The 13835-nt window shown below is 37.2% G+C and overlaps 6 protein-coding genes across 12 annotated transcripts; all 6 read right to left on the reverse strand.

The window, feature by feature from the left end:
• Nucleotides 1-114: 114 nt before the first annotated feature.
• Nucleotides 115-1654, reverse strand: AT1G13530 (hypothetical protein (DUF1262); the record flags this gene model as incomplete). Its single annotated transcript, NM_101223.2, has 3 exons — nucleotides 115-1102; nucleotides 1232-1343; nucleotides 1447-1654. The coding sequence occupies 3 exons, from the start codon at nucleotides 1652-1654 to the stop codon at nucleotides 265-267; spliced, it is 1158 nt and encodes a 385-aa protein (NP_172810.1). The 3' UTR covers nucleotides 115-264.
• Nucleotides 1655-1987: 333 nt separating this feature from the next.
• AT1G13540 (hypothetical protein (DUF1262)) lies at nucleotides 1988-3330 on the reverse strand. The gene is made up of 2 exons (NM_101224.2): nucleotides 2911-3330; nucleotides 1988-2821 (listed from the first exon to the last, which is right to left on the reverse strand). The coding sequence occupies exons 1-2, from the start codon at nucleotides 3231-3233 to the stop codon at nucleotides 1999-2001; spliced, it is 1146 nt and encodes a 381-aa protein (NP_172811.1). The 5' UTR covers nucleotides 3234-3330; the 3' UTR covers nucleotides 1988-1998.
• Nucleotides 3331-3508: 178 nt separating this feature from the next.
• Nucleotides 3509-4855, reverse strand: AT1G13550 (hypothetical protein (DUF1262)). Its single transcript, NM_101225.2, has 2 exons — nucleotides 4524-4855; nucleotides 3509-4446 (listed from the first exon to the last, which is right to left on the reverse strand). The coding sequence occupies exons 1-2, from the start codon at nucleotides 4838-4840 to the stop codon at nucleotides 3597-3599; spliced, it is 1167 nt and encodes a 388-aa protein (NP_172812.2). The 5' UTR covers nucleotides 4841-4855; the 3' UTR covers nucleotides 3509-3596.
• A 137-nt stretch (nucleotides 4856-4992) lies between these two features.
• AAPT1 (aminoalcoholphosphotransferase 1) lies at nucleotides 4993-8715 on the reverse strand. 3 transcript variants are annotated; one of them, NM_101226.5, is made up of 19 exons: nucleotides 8468-8715; nucleotides 8080-8230; nucleotides 7944-7953; nucleotides 7801-7851; nucleotides 7594-7671; nucleotides 7415-7490; nucleotides 7306-7328; nucleotides 7119-7219; nucleotides 6946-7040; nucleotides 6748-6816; nucleotides 6571-6640; nucleotides 6392-6455; nucleotides 6271-6311; nucleotides 6095-6179; nucleotides 5936-5998; nucleotides 5782-5840; nucleotides 5645-5697; nucleotides 5466-5538; nucleotides 5011-5380 (listed from the first exon to the last, which is right to left on the reverse strand). In NM_101226.5, exons 2-19 carry the CDS (start codon nucleotides 8214-8216, stop codon nucleotides 5359-5361), a joined length of 1170 nt encoding a protein of 389 aa, NP_172813.1. In that variant the 5' UTR covers nucleotides 8217-8230; nucleotides 8468-8715; the 3' UTR covers nucleotides 5011-5358. The 3 variants fall into 3 exon arrangements, with proteins under 3 accessions (NP_001323307.1, NP_172813.1, NP_973817.1); NM_202088.2 differs by lacking the exon at nucleotides 7944-7953 and having other exon boundaries at nucleotides 5039-5380; nucleotides 8071-8230; nucleotides 8468-8613; NM_001332070.1 differs by lacking the exons at nucleotides 8080-8230; nucleotides 8468-8715 and having other exon boundaries at nucleotides 4993-5380; nucleotides 7944-7983.
• AT1G13570 (F-box/RNI-like superfamily protein) lies at nucleotides 8649-10947 on the reverse strand. 3 transcript variants are annotated; one of them, NM_101227.3, is made up of 4 exons: nucleotides 10767-10947; nucleotides 9655-10455; nucleotides 9425-9583; nucleotides 8649-9343 (listed from the first exon to the last, which is right to left on the reverse strand). In NM_101227.3, the coding sequence occupies exons 2-4, from the start codon at nucleotides 10453-10455 to the stop codon at nucleotides 9053-9055; spliced, it is 1251 nt and encodes a 416-aa protein (NP_172814.1). In that variant the 5' UTR covers nucleotides 10767-10947; the 3' UTR covers nucleotides 8649-9052. The 3 variants fall into 3 exon arrangements, with proteins under 3 accessions (NP_172814.1, NP_001321684.1, NP_001321685.1); NM_001332071.1 differs by having other exon boundaries at nucleotides 8761-9343; nucleotides 9425-10455; NM_001332072.1 differs by lacking the exon at nucleotides 10767-10947 and having other exon boundaries at nucleotides 8871-9343; nucleotides 9655-10551.
• A 98-nt stretch (nucleotides 10948-11045) lies between these two features.
• LAG13 (LAG1 longevity assurance-like protein) lies at nucleotides 11046-13667 on the reverse strand. 3 transcript variants are annotated; one of them, NM_001198056.2, is made up of 7 exons: nucleotides 13443-13667; nucleotides 13153-13355; nucleotides 12451-12680; nucleotides 12206-12361; nucleotides 11915-12100; nucleotides 11648-11832; nucleotides 11046-11562 (listed from the first exon to the last, which is right to left on the reverse strand). In NM_001198056.2, the coding sequence occupies exons 2-7, from the start codon at nucleotides 13288-13290 to the stop codon at nucleotides 11531-11533; spliced, it is 927 nt and encodes a 308-aa protein (NP_001184985.1). In that variant the 5' UTR covers nucleotides 13291-13355; nucleotides 13443-13667; the 3' UTR covers nucleotides 11046-11530. The 3 variants fall into 3 exon arrangements, with proteins under 3 accessions (NP_001184985.1, NP_001031037.1, NP_172815.2); NM_001035960.2 differs by having other exon boundaries at nucleotides 11084-11562; nucleotides 13153-13667; NM_101228.2 differs by lacking the exon at nucleotides 13443-13667 and having other exon boundaries at nucleotides 11225-11562; nucleotides 11648-12100; nucleotides 13153-13378.
• Nucleotides 13668-13835: the final 168 nt, after the last annotated feature.

Raw genomic sequence — 13835 nt, forward strand, 5'->3', positions numbered from 1 at the left:
AACTATAAGGATCTGCTTCTTGTGACTTAGCTTCAGGAAGAAACTGAAGCAAAAGAAACAGGGGACTCTGTCTTACTCTTTGGCACTAGCTAATGCTTTTCTACAAAATAATTACAAAACTTTTGAGGTTTTTTTCCTTTTAGAGTATACACCCTTTTTGTGCAAGTTAGCTTCACCACATAACACATGAACTTGCATTAACCTTTCAATAAAATGAACACACCATAAATTGAACACATAACACACAAAGAAGCTGAAATAAAGTCAATCCCACTTACTCTTCAACTTATCAACATGTCTAAACTCATACGTCAATACCAAACTCCCATCAGTTTTCTTCAGTTCAAAGGTCTCTACCAGTACATAGCATCTATAACTCTTCCATTGTGGTCCACCGCCTTCAAATTTCTCAGTTCTCTTAATGCTAGACTTTAGTTCATTGCCTTTCTTCGACCACCCAAACCTCTCTTCTTCCCATTTCATCCTCTCCAAGACCACAGACCCAATACCTATCTTCTGAGTCTCTGAGACACCAAACCAGACAACTCCATCTGAATTCACACCTTTTGTCTCTCTTCCAATATTTTCTCCTTCAAGCTTAACCACTTCTGTTTCTACCTCCACATCAACTATAACCTCGCAATTTTTATTGTCAACGTTTTCGCAGAAGAAAACCTCTTCAAATCTTTGGTGAAGTGTCATACTATAATACATCGATTTCTTCATCTGATCTTTAGCATCTCCTTCCTTTACAAACAAAAACGGAACATACCATTTTCCAACTACTACACTCTTACCGAAATCGGGAAGCTCATAGCGCAGCTTTGCATCAACTACACCCTTTGCATCATCAATCAAACCATAGTCTTGGGAAGCAGAGAAAGGAACGGTCCAGCCTTTTCTCCTCAGGAACCGAGGTGGTATTCCATCTGAAGCAACAGATGTAGCGAAAAACTTGCGAGTTGATGAGCCTCTTTGATGTATCTCAAATTGTTGGTATATGTCAAAAGGATCAAGAAGCCTTGGCGTAGCATTAGAGACATAAGTAAAACAAAGGCAACAAGAAACTTTGTCCTCTTCTTTTGCACTAACACATGCTTCTCTGCAATACCAATCAAAGTTTTAAAAGATGTGAATTTAGGCCGCTAAACTATTAATCTTGGCTTAATTAAAACTAAAACGATAAACTTTGATATCTACATAACATGAGAAAGATTCAATAGAATCATACCCTGCATGTTTCCCTCTTCGCCTTATAACGTAGTAAAGATTGGAAGAAGGAGGCTGGTGAAGAACGGGGATGAACGCGACCGAGTCAAGCAAGACAATTCTGTCATCTCCATCTATGGTGAAATCAAAGCTTAGATAATAAACAGAGAAGAAACAGAAACAGAGTAAAGTAAAATGATTGACAGAAAGTTAGGAGTGAAATGACTAGTAACTAACGTCCGATTTGGTATTTAACGGTGACTCTTGTGTTCTGAGGAAACGGCAAACCATTGAGATCACAACCAAAGCATTTGCCAAAACAGCATGTAGGCTGTGATTCTTCGTCTTGAATCACCAATACGCCGGAGTTTGGACCTTCCGTTGGAAGGAAAGTAAGCTCCGATGGGTTTCTCTGGTACTCGGACAAACGCTTTGTTACATACATCTCTCCTTGATTCTTTGTTACTCAAGATCTAACCTGTCATCGTTTATATAAAACAAAGGATCATAAGAACGTGCAAGGAAGTTTACTAAGCTATTGTTTATAAATATAATCTGAGGTTTGACTTAAACATTTGTCAGAATCTCCTGTGGATGAGTACTAACAAGTAAGAAGACAAACAAACTCTATATTTTATTCTTTCTTCACCCAAAAAGATTGAAGATAATATCAAAACACAATACACGGAAAAAACCGAATTGAAAATGGCTATAGATAAATCACACTGACCAATGGATTCATGTCATTGAGATTGAGAAAGTTTTTGCAGATTTGGTTGCGTGATAAGCTTAATCCCATTTGGTTTTGAGCTTATCTACATGTGTAAACTCATATGTTAAGACCAAACTCTCATCCATTCTCTTCAAGACAAAGCTCTCTATCAGAACATAACAATGATAATGCTTCCAAAGGCTACCATCTGTTGATTTCTCCAATCTCTTAACTGTCATTGATCGCTCATTGTCGCCTTTGCCTGTCCACCCGAATCTCTCTTCTTCCCATTTCATCCTCTCAACAACAACTGATCCTAAACCGATCTTTTTGTCTCCAACCCCAAACCAGACAAACCCATTTGCTTCCAGACCTCTTTCAATCATTTGTCCCTCAAGCTTAACAACTTCTGTTTCTACTTCTACATCAACGACAACATCACGGTTCTCGCTTTTGTCGTTCTCATCAGAAAAAAGCTCTTTCCATCTTTGTTCAAGAGTCATGCTGTAATACATCGAATTCTTGATCTGATCCTTTACCTCTCTTTCTTTCACGAATATGAAAGGGACATACCACTTCCCAACCACAGTGCTCATACCAAGAAGAGGAAGCTCAGTACGAAGCTCTGTGATGAGTCCTTTTGCATCATCTCTCAGTTCAAAGTCTTGGAACCTCGAGTATTCAACCGTCCACTCTTTTTTCCTCAGAAACCATGGTGGGACCCCGTCAGGAGCGACAGATGTTGCGTAGTAACAACGCGAGGAAGGCTCCTTTTGATGGATCTTGAATTGTTGGTACATGTCAAAAGGATCTAACTGTTTTGGTTTGGCTTCAGGAACAAAACTAGAGCAAAAGCAGCAGGAGACTATATCGTCCTCTTTTGCACTTCCAGACGCTTCCCTGCAATGCAACCAAAATTTTATAAACTTTTTCAGGTTATATAAGAAGAAAGATTCAAGAATTTCAGATTTGCGGATTAAACTTCATACCCTGAATGCTTCCCATGCCGTTTAATAGCGTAATAACAGTTTGAAGATAGAGGCTTATCAAGAACAGGAATGAACACAACTGGGTCACGAGTGCTGTCATCACCTCCAATATTGAATGTGACTGCTAGCTTAAGATTTTGGGGCAATGGCAAACCACTTAGAGAAGAGTCCACAACCAACCACGAGCCGAAGCAAGATGTAGCCCGTGTCCGTGAGTGTTGGTCTTGGATTACCAAAATTCCAGAATTTGGACCCTCAGGAGGAGGCTGTGTTAGCTCTGCTGGATTCCTCCGGTACTCTGAGAAACTCCTTGTGATGTACATTGTTTCACTAAATCGAGTTTTGGACTTGGAGAAAAACTTGATCCTATATTATAGAGTAAACAACTCTGTAGAACAGCAACTGACAAGGTGACTTGACTTTTCTGGATGGCTCGTTGTAGGAAACTTCAAAGAAACTTACTTGATCTCCTTAAAGATCCTAGCCTACCCTAATTTCACCTCTCATCAAGTGTCTCTAAAATAAGATAAACAAAGTCTTCGCCTCTCTGTATCATGACACCACTCTGCATCATGAAGTATTCAACGCTCCAACAACTCTGAAAGATGACATTTTTATTTTCATTTTAAACAGAGTTTACATCAATGTAAAAGCAGAAGACTAAATAAAAGAGAGAAGCTCACAAGTCAATATTGGATAGTCCTCAACTTATCAGCATGTCTAAACTCATATGTCAACACCAAACTCTCATCCATTCTTTTCAATTCAAATCTCTCTACCAATACATAACATTTATAACTCTTCCAATGCGATGAACCGCCTTCGAACCGATCCAATCTCTTAACCGTCACTCGGTTTCCGTCTACCTTCTTCCACCCGAAACTCTCCTCTTCACTTTCCATCCTCTCCACAACCACTGACCTTAAACCTATCTTCTTGTCTTTAACTTGGAACCAAACAATCCCTTTAGCATCCACATTCGTTGTCTCTATACTAACCTTCTGTCCTTCAATGTTAATCACTTGGAGTTCAAGATCAACATCAACAACGACCTCAACACAATCTTCATTGTGAACATTCTCATAGAAGAAAACTTCTTCCCATCTTTGATGAAGCGTCATGTTGTAATACATTGATATTTTCACTTGATCTATTATGTCTCCTTCCTTCACAAATATGAAAGGAACATACCATTTCCCTACAACAACGCTTATATCAAGACCGGGAAGCTTAGAACGAAGCTCTAAGTTAAGACCTTTTGCGTCATCTATGAGACCAAAGTCTTGTAGTGTAGAAGTCGAGTTTTCTATTGTCCAGCCTTGTCTCATAAGAAATGCAGGTAGTAGAGCATTAGGAGCAACAGGCTTCGCAAAGTAGTAACAACGGGAAGGCGAAGAGGTTGTTGTGATCACTACTTGTTGGTGAATGTCATAAGGATCTGGTTGTGGCTTCTTATACATATGAACATGGTTAAATCTAATGCAGAAGCAGCATGTAACTCTCTCCACCTCTTTTTCAGTACTAGTAGATGATTCTCTGCAAACCAAAATGAATTTTTTTATAAATTAAGACTTTCAAAACATATTTGGCATTTGAATTGTTAGTCATACTACCTTGAATAATACCCGCATCGTTCATATGTGTAATAACGGTTAGAAGATAGAGGTTGACCAAGAACAGGTATGAACACAACCGGATCACGATGAACAGTATTGTTCTGTCCACCGTCGTCGCGTCTAACTGTCAACGCTGCGTTCTGTGGAAACGGTAATCCTCTTAGGAAAATCTCGTTGCACAAACCAAAGCAACAAGTGGTCAACGATTCTTCGTCTTGAATCACAAGTACGCCGGAGTTTGGACCTTCCGGTGGAGGCTTCTTAAGTTCCGACGGGTTTTTCCGATACTCTGATAAACGCCTTGTTACATACATGATAGTTTGTTCTATGAATTGTGTGAACATTGTTATTGCCCATTTTGTAGGTTCCAAAAATATGTTGACTTTTGGTTGGTCAAAACTATGCGTTGATTTTTTTATTTAAGTCTTCTTAACTAATGTTTTAATATGATGTTAGGAAGTAGGAACTCAATATGTAATTTCTTTAGGGTTTAAAATGCGAGACACTGATATACAGAACTCTTTGGTATAGTCGTATTACAAAAAGTCAAAAGTCAACCAATTCCTGAAATGCTTGCAAACCAAATCCAGCCAGCCAATTTTCGAGGTACAAGATAAGGTTAAAAAAATGCTCCTTCTAAAATCATTTTCGTAGCATTTCAAGAATAGTTTTCGTATTTGCCCAATGCATAAATCCAAAAACAAGAACATTATACAAAGTTCTACATAACTTCACCTATCCTGATCAAACAGACAACAATGAATAAGAAGAAGAAATACATCACCGATCCAACTGGTCCATATCGACCATTCGCAGTGTCAAAGGTTTCTTTTCAAGCTTCTTTACGCGTGATCCTGTGGATTAGAAACCAGAGATATGTACATTAATTCATTATGCTTTCAAAACAAGAATTTCGATCTTCTTTATCTAAATTTTCACCTAAAGCAGTAGATTCCAAGGGCCTCAGTGATCTCATGGATGACTGATGTTGCAAAGTGCAAGTATAATGACACTGTTTTGCATCAATACAACATTGGTTTAGAGCGGGCAAAATAACTGAATAGTGAAAAAGAAAAATCAACAGCTAACTAAGGCTTTTTTTCTCTTTAGGAGCAAACCTGTGAATATGCAGTAGCCAAGAAGAACCCATAATTCGTCGACTAGAGGAACCCTGAAATATGAAGTTTCTCAGGGTGTTAAAGAAAAAAAAGAACCGATGAAGTTTGTGCGGAAAATTTAAAGAAAGAAAACATACCCAGCATTCAATCTTGCGGTTAGCGCATTTGCAAGTGCAAAGGGAAGATAGAGTAGTGACTGCATTTTGAGTAAAAAGATTTCACAAGGTTACATTTTCAAAACCAGTATCCAGTAAGACGGAGAAATTGGCAAGAAAAAATTATCGGATTTACCATGCACATGTTTGTTTTTAGTCCTTTAGGCTCATCACACAAGTGAGCAAGAATCATTCTTCCCTGAAAAAGGAAAAACATAGTAACTTTTGTTCTATCACAACTTTTTCGCAATAATTGTACTATTGATCTAACTTAAGATTTCGAATCAAGACATACCACTAAAAATCCAAATGCAAGTCCAGTTCCGAGTACAACTAAGTGAGGATATGTTGCTATGAGATTGATTGGAGACAAGTAATCCCTGTAAAAAATAGGATCCAAATAAACTTCAACAATGAAGGAGAGAATAAGATCACGTGGTCTTTTCAAAAGAGAAGAAAACAAGACTTTACCATATCAAAACTCCTCCAAGTAAGACAACGAAGGGATACAGCTGAAAACACGATTTGAACAAAACATTAATTTTGCAGCATAATTAACTATTTCTGAATCAATAACTAGTTAGGAGATTACCATAGCTAACGCTAACACCATGCTCCCGTTTCTTGATCGAACGACTTTGTAGACATTTGTTACACTGCAAAATACAACCGTGTGCAAACCAGCTTAGACATACGAACTTCACAACTTGAAAAGACTCTTAGTTGATCACTCAAAAATAACATAAGATTGTTCAAGTTTGATAGACTCACTTGAATGCAACGGTTGGTATAACAGCAAAAGCGATCATCATGTATAGCACTGCTCTAGAAGTTTGAATCTCTAAAACAGAGAACAATGAATAGCTCAAAAAACAAACTTTAAAATGAAATCAAGAAAGTAACGCTGCAAGAAAAATTGGAGGAAAAGCATGTCGGAGATCTTTTTACCATTCACAAATGGCACCCAACTAAACAATGGTATTGACTGCCCTAACTGCTGAGCCCACCATTCAGCACCTTTAGACAGAAAAAAAAAAAGAAGAAAGATAGAGTTGAAGTAAAGACCAAACCCAAGTATAGAAAGATTGTCCAAGCACTTTAAATAGGGTGAAGTTTTCATGGATTGCAGACAAGAGAGAAGCATACCGACGATGGCTGTGAAGAAGTGGCTGACAAATATAAGTGCAAGCCCCTCTGTAGGCCCATTGATAACCGGAAGAATAAGTGTGTTGGTGAAATAGCTAGAGAAAGGTAAAGAAAAGTATAAGAAAATCGCTAAAACATTTATGGATGTTTTAGGTAATAAAAGCAGTACTTACTGTTCCCATGTAGCTCCATAAAATGGAATAGCTGAAATAACCCAGAACCAGAAAGTATCTCTTCCACACATTGCAGTGCTTCCAAATGCCATGGCTTCAAACTGTTTTTAGGGTAAAACCTTCATAATCGACTCCAAGACGAGTACTGAATTAAAAAAGAAAGATTAAAGGATTGATAATAGCATACCGCACAAGCAAGCGCGTCACAACCTGCAATATTGGAACACATGTCAGAAAAATCTAGAAACAAACTGAAAACAGATAATCAAAGGAGGAACATGGGAAAAATAAATCACCATGATCGAAGAGCTCTCCTAGGGGGCTAGAGGAATTTGTCCTTCTTGCTTGCTTCCCATCAACCGCATCAAATGTCTAATAAAAGCTCAAAAGGTGTAAGATAAAAAAGACTTCAAAACACCTTCACCAGCACATATAACAGAAAGTTAAACTTTTGAAGAAAAAGAGAGACGCAAACCTGATACAAGAAGAGAAGTAAACCATGTGCGAAGTGAACCCATCGTGGAGGAGGAGAATCCAACTGAGGTGAATATATCTGAGACAGATAAAGAAAATTGTCTTCAAAATCAAATCCATATGCAGAAAGCAGGCATATTTACCAACAAGAAAGTAACCAAATACTTCAAGAAACTATAGAACAAGAAATCAAAGAATCGAAACTCACATAGCCTAGCAGGGAGGAAGTGACTAGAAACATAAACCCCATAAGCGTTATCTGCGAAACAAAAACACAAAGCCAAAAGTTACTAACTCAAACTTAAAGAAGAGACCACACATAGCACAATAGCAAATAGGAATTACTTATACCATGTTTGGTCTGGAATGGTCCAAAGAGAAACATGAAAAGACAAACAGAGTTAAAAAAACATCAGTCTGATTAGCCTCAGCAAGTAAAAGTTATTATACATGCAACGAAACAGTATGAAAGAGATACCACACTTACGGCATCCATAGAGGGAAGACTTTGACAAATCGAGTCCAAAAAGGTTGGAGGACGTATTTGGCAAGATAAGAGTGATCCACTCCACTGTATTTGTACCTATGAAGAGCTGCTACACCATGAGCTCCTATGTAACCCATTATTGTCTATCACACTGATTCAAACAAAACAACAAAAACAAGATATCCTCAATTCTAATCCCACAATGACATTAAAGCATGGATCTTGAGAGCACTTTTCATATTCCCTAATGCTAAATCAATAAAATGAGCATAACCCGTCAACAAAAAAAAAAAACTTTGCTCGAACTGAGACAGTGACTTTCGAGATTTGGGTAGATTCTGAAATTTAGATCTTTTGCTACAAATTGGATCAAGAGACGAGTACTTACGATGGTCCGGTGGCGGTAAAATCAGATACGAGCCTTTCTCGTCTCGAGTGTCTGAAAGAAGAAAGAGACAGTAACCTCTCACTTGCCCCTATAGAGAGCGGCGAAACGGGACGAGAGGACCAGAAGCAAAAGGAGAGGGCTTTGCGTTTCTTCCGCGTTCCCCACACGTGTGTGTTAACGATTTTTCCTTTTCTTTGTTTTTTTGATTATTTCAATTTTTACAAACCAACCAAATATCTTTCTTTCTACAGCCGACAACATAATAAAATTATAGTTTTGAGTCTAAATTGATAGGACATGTAAATAACCTACTAATTTGTTAGCATCACTTTCCGAATTTAGACCCCATAATGCATATTACAATTTGAATTTTAGTTAGAATGATAATACTAACACACCAATTCAAGTACAAGTAGTAACTCTTTTTTACTATCTTTGGTCAACTAAGTTCACTCCTGCAGATTCAACAGTTTTGTTATCTTTCCACAATTATATATTTCCTCCAACAGATTCAACACCAAAACATGTTTAGACATGATAACAGAAAGAGAGAGAGGGAGAGAGATGGAGAAGGGGAATCAGATTTCAGTCTTGAAGGAAGAGGAGCTGAGCTCGAGGAGAGACACGTGGATACCTGAGCAATTCGATAACCATATCCATTTTCGCATCTTTATCTGATAAACTTGATGATACAGTGACTGTCTCCAAAACTGGTGAAGTTCCCAGCAAGAATCTGATAAATTCCAATTCATATCTGATGCCAGAGGCGTCTGTTATCTTCACGCTTTCAAGGCTTGGGAGTTTGTAGTCGAAGTAATCTCTTTCGAAAAGGTCAAAACCTTCTTCTTCAAGAGGAAATGGTTGGACTGGTGAAGCCTAGAAACAGAATTACAGAAGATAATGAATTGGAAGAATACCGATTTATGGTCACCTTACAAAAGAGACGAGTTAACGTACCGAAACTTTGAGCTCTTTAAGGTTGGGAGAGTGAGTGACCAAACGAAGAAGAACTAGCACCTCATCGGCATCTTCAAAGCATACTTGGTAAAGTTCTATAGTTTTAAGATGTATGTAAGTAAGTGGAAGCCTTCCCGGGTCATCTCCTATACTCAAGTACTGAGATCAAAGAAAAGAGTTTTTTTCATTAACGGCAATTGCTCAAAATATTTAGGATGAAGCAAAATTACCTTTGTGAAGTAGATATAACCGACGAGCTTCTCAAGAAGGGGCACACCACCAAGGAACTTAACGAGATTATAATCCGAACTCTGCTCAAAATCAGTAACATCCTCATGCATGTACATTGAAACCGATATTGCAACTAGCTTGGGCGTATTCTCGAGGAAAATGTCTTTGAATTCGCCGTCTAGATACAAGTACATGAGATTCGGAGCTGATATACTCAAAACCAAACTGTCAAAGTAAGACAAAGACAGGAACTCGAGAAGCGGACATCCTGAGATCAGACTTTCAATAACCTCAGGAGCAACAAGGATCTGGTGAAGGTTTAAACTCTTCAGATACGAAAACCCTTTGAAATACTGAGGCGGATCAAACTCACAATGACATAACTCCAAACAGGTCAATTTCAAACAGTTAAAGAGACATGCAGGAACCCTGAATTCTCCTTCACCTAACTTAAGAACAAGCTCCTTAATCCCGTTCCTCGAAAGAAAAAGCAACCACTGATCAATATCTGGACGACATTGTTTGAAAGAAGTAGAGAGCTGAAACTTGTGGATAGGTCCTTGGTGAAGGAGAAGCACTCCAGTAATGAATCTCACAAGATTAGTCTCAACAACACAACGGTCATTAGAAGGAGAAACACATTTCTCATCAAAGACAAGATCAGTGAGTGTAGACCATTTATATCTCCATTTGCTAGATAATACACTTGTTCTTATTGCATCTCTAATCGAAAGCCGAGTAAGGATATTCTCAATAATGCTTTGAGGTAGATCGCTTATGAAATCTGGAGATTCACCCATCTAAAAACATTTTCAACACATGCAAAATCACATCAATGCTCATTAACATGCAAACAGAAGATAAAGTTGTTGCATTTGACTTCAAACCTAGAAAAATTGATGAATTTCAATTCAATTCCCAGAAACCCATTCAAAACCTTAGAACCCTAATCACCACTCTAAAAAATTACTTGAATTAAACCACAATAAGATAGACAAAAGTTTCACCTTTTTATCTACGAAAGAAAGAGACAGAGATTGCGATTTGCAATGCAACAAAACAAAAACTCGAAATTTGAATTACCCAGAAAGATTTGAGAAAAAGACTCAACCTTTTTGTCTCCTTGTTCCGCCGGTCCGTTGGAGCAGTGACCGGCTTGAACGGTGGAGTTTCAAATGGGGAAATAGCAGAAGATCGCAGATTTTGCTCTCAGCATCTGTTTTACTAGATTTTCTTACTTTTGCGATTAAAGTTAGCGTTTTGGCCAAAAGTCAATTTCATAATCTCTCGCTCACGTGACGGTTACATTATATTATATTATATAGTATTTCATAACTTTTCTAACAATAAAAAATTCAACTTTTTTCTAGCACATACTTACTTTAAGATAGAAGACAATGGCAATGTATTAGGCGTATGAGAACATGAATCAACATTGATATATATCATGAATGGTGAGTGATCCAAAACAAGAAATGAATACAAAATTTGTTCAGACTACAATTCAATACAACTACAGTTTCATGTCTCCTGAATCAGTTATGTTCCATGAGTTGGTCCAATGTTAGAGATTGATGAGTTATATCAACATTGATATATATCATGAATGGTGAGTGATCCAAAACAAGAAATGAATACAATACAAGAAGATCTGGAATTTGTTCAGACTACAATTCAATACAACTACAGTTTCATGTCTCCTGAATCAGTTATGTTCCATGAGTTGGTCCAATGTTAGAGATTGATGACTCAGTCTCCTCCACTCTTAAACACCCATTAGCGATCAGAATCACAGAGACAGAGAACAAAAGAATCTGCGAATATGTAAAGAGAGAACAACGTGCTTTTACATTTCTATCTACCTTTGTGATCAAATCAGTCTTCGTGCTCATCTTCGCCTTCAGAATCTGCGAGAAAGACACAAACTTGAAGATCTCTTCTTTGATTTGGATGGTGCGAAAACCGATTTTTATTACAGTAAACCAAACTTACCTGATCTGACATCTTCACTAAGCTTGCCTCTATCTTGTATTTGTTTCACAAGCATCCGATACATCAAAACCCACCAATAAATGTGAAGAACAAGCAAGCAATATAGGAGAGTGTTAAACATGTAGTAGTAAATTGGTCCTTCGATTGGATGCTTGTCTTTATCAAGCTCCAAAACTACTTCATAGCTGCAACAAGCAATGTAATATATGTAAGGCGACAAATATTTCGAGAAAAACTATAGAAAGGATCTTAATATATTATACAAACCTTGTACTCCATAGGATCCAAAAGGGATAGTAAATGAGGCGGAGAATGATCCAAGACAAAACGAAAAGAATGAACGAAAAGCTTGCGATTCTTTCAGCTCCACTATATTTAGACATTTTCCCAACCTCAAGAAACACATCACTAGCATCGTGAAGTGCCAGAACAACAGAACCAACACGGGAGAAGCTACAGCGATAAAGAGAAAAAGAAACAAGAAGATCAAAACAATGTGGACAAAAGGAATCAGTTCTGTTTTTCAGTATAGAATAGGATGTGACGATGGAAGCATACCTACATACGTATGAGAGAACAATAAGAATAAGAGTGGCAATATGATGACCCATTGAAACTCCAAAATCAGAACGCCTCGTTTCCCAGAAAACCAGAGCAAAGATGGAGTATGTATAGAAACCAGCCACAAACATATACAAAAGCTTCAACTTTAACCTGCATGAGAGTAGATATATATCATGTAGAGCAAGCACAAAATCGAGAATTCTTTATATACAAAGTAAGGCCTTGAGCAACACTCTTACTTTGTTTGTTGATCAGGCCAAGTCTGATCTCCAGGCCCTACCCAAAAGTATTTAGTGTTCATAAACCAAGGCTCATTGTAAGTCACAGATAAAGCAAGAATCTCAGCTGATAGATAGTAAACACACTTCCAGGCCGATTCTTTGAATTTCCTGATCTTCTTCTTTCTCTCGGTTGTGTCATCTCCCATATCCTGTCTATGTTTTCCATAGATCAAATATTTTGCCAATTTCTACAAAAAAAACAATCATCAAGTCAAAGTTAGAAAGTTAGTAACTTGACCCCAAAAAAAGAAGCTTTCTACAAACCCAACTTGAAAGTAACCAAAGGCACACATAAATGATGAGGAACAAAAGAGAGAACTAGAGCTAAACAAATGTCAAGTACTCACTACATTGAAAAGAATGCAACACAATCAAGTGTCAAACAACATCACAAGACCTACATTCATTCACACAAACTTTAACATTTGTTATAAAGTATAAGAAAAGGTATAAATCATTCTTCACATTTATCAAAAATAGATACTTTCAGCTACAATCATTCTCCTTAGTGAACCTTTTCTATACTTTTAGCTGAAGCAAACAATTAAACTAAGGCATTGATGAAACAAAACAATCATTTTAAGTAACTTAAGCAACACACAAGATACTATATAAATCTAACAACTTTAGGAGACACACTATCACAAAACTTCATATTACCTCGAAGACGAATCTATCGAGGAGAAATCGAATCGAAGGGAAGAACACAGCGAAGAGAGGAAGAACTCGAAAATCCTGATAAACCGGAGATGATTCATGTTCCCAGTTGATTGATTTCACCGATTCCAACAAACCCATCTCCGTAAAATCCTCTCTTTAAACCAAAATTCTCAGAGACTTTTACATAAAGAGATCTCCTTTTTCTGCAAATCAGATGATTCAATGTGAGGGTTCAATGCAAATTGAAGTACTTGTACTATACTCCACCTCCCAAATTGATTGATTCTTACCAACCCATGAAATCTAAGATTGAATCAAATTTGCTTCAAGTAAAGAAAAATTGATGTTTTAGTTGTTTTTTCTTTTCTTTTTCAAAGATGAATAAATCGTAACCTTCTGAATCATTTAGAGTCTTCTCTTCTTCTTCGCATCAATTTTGTCAACGCGTTAGTAAAAGAAAATTAATTTGTTGCCTTGGTTTAGCTGGCCAATAATGTGATTTGATTCGTTCTTTGACATTAATTGAAATTAGAATTGCATAAGAATCACCGTATGAAAAATAATGATTCGTTTACTTTATGTTAATTGCAAATATAATTGGATAAAAACTATATGGAAGAAAAAAAAACTTCGAATATTTAAATCTCAATTAATATTAGCTCATTATTGTGTTTCACACTAGT

The sequence above is a fragment of the Arabidopsis thaliana genome (genome assembly GCF_000001735.4).
Source record: "Arabidopsis thaliana chromosome 1 sequence".
Taxonomy (NCBI): Eukaryota; Viridiplantae; Streptophyta; class Magnoliopsida; order Brassicales; family Brassicaceae; genus Arabidopsis; species Arabidopsis thaliana.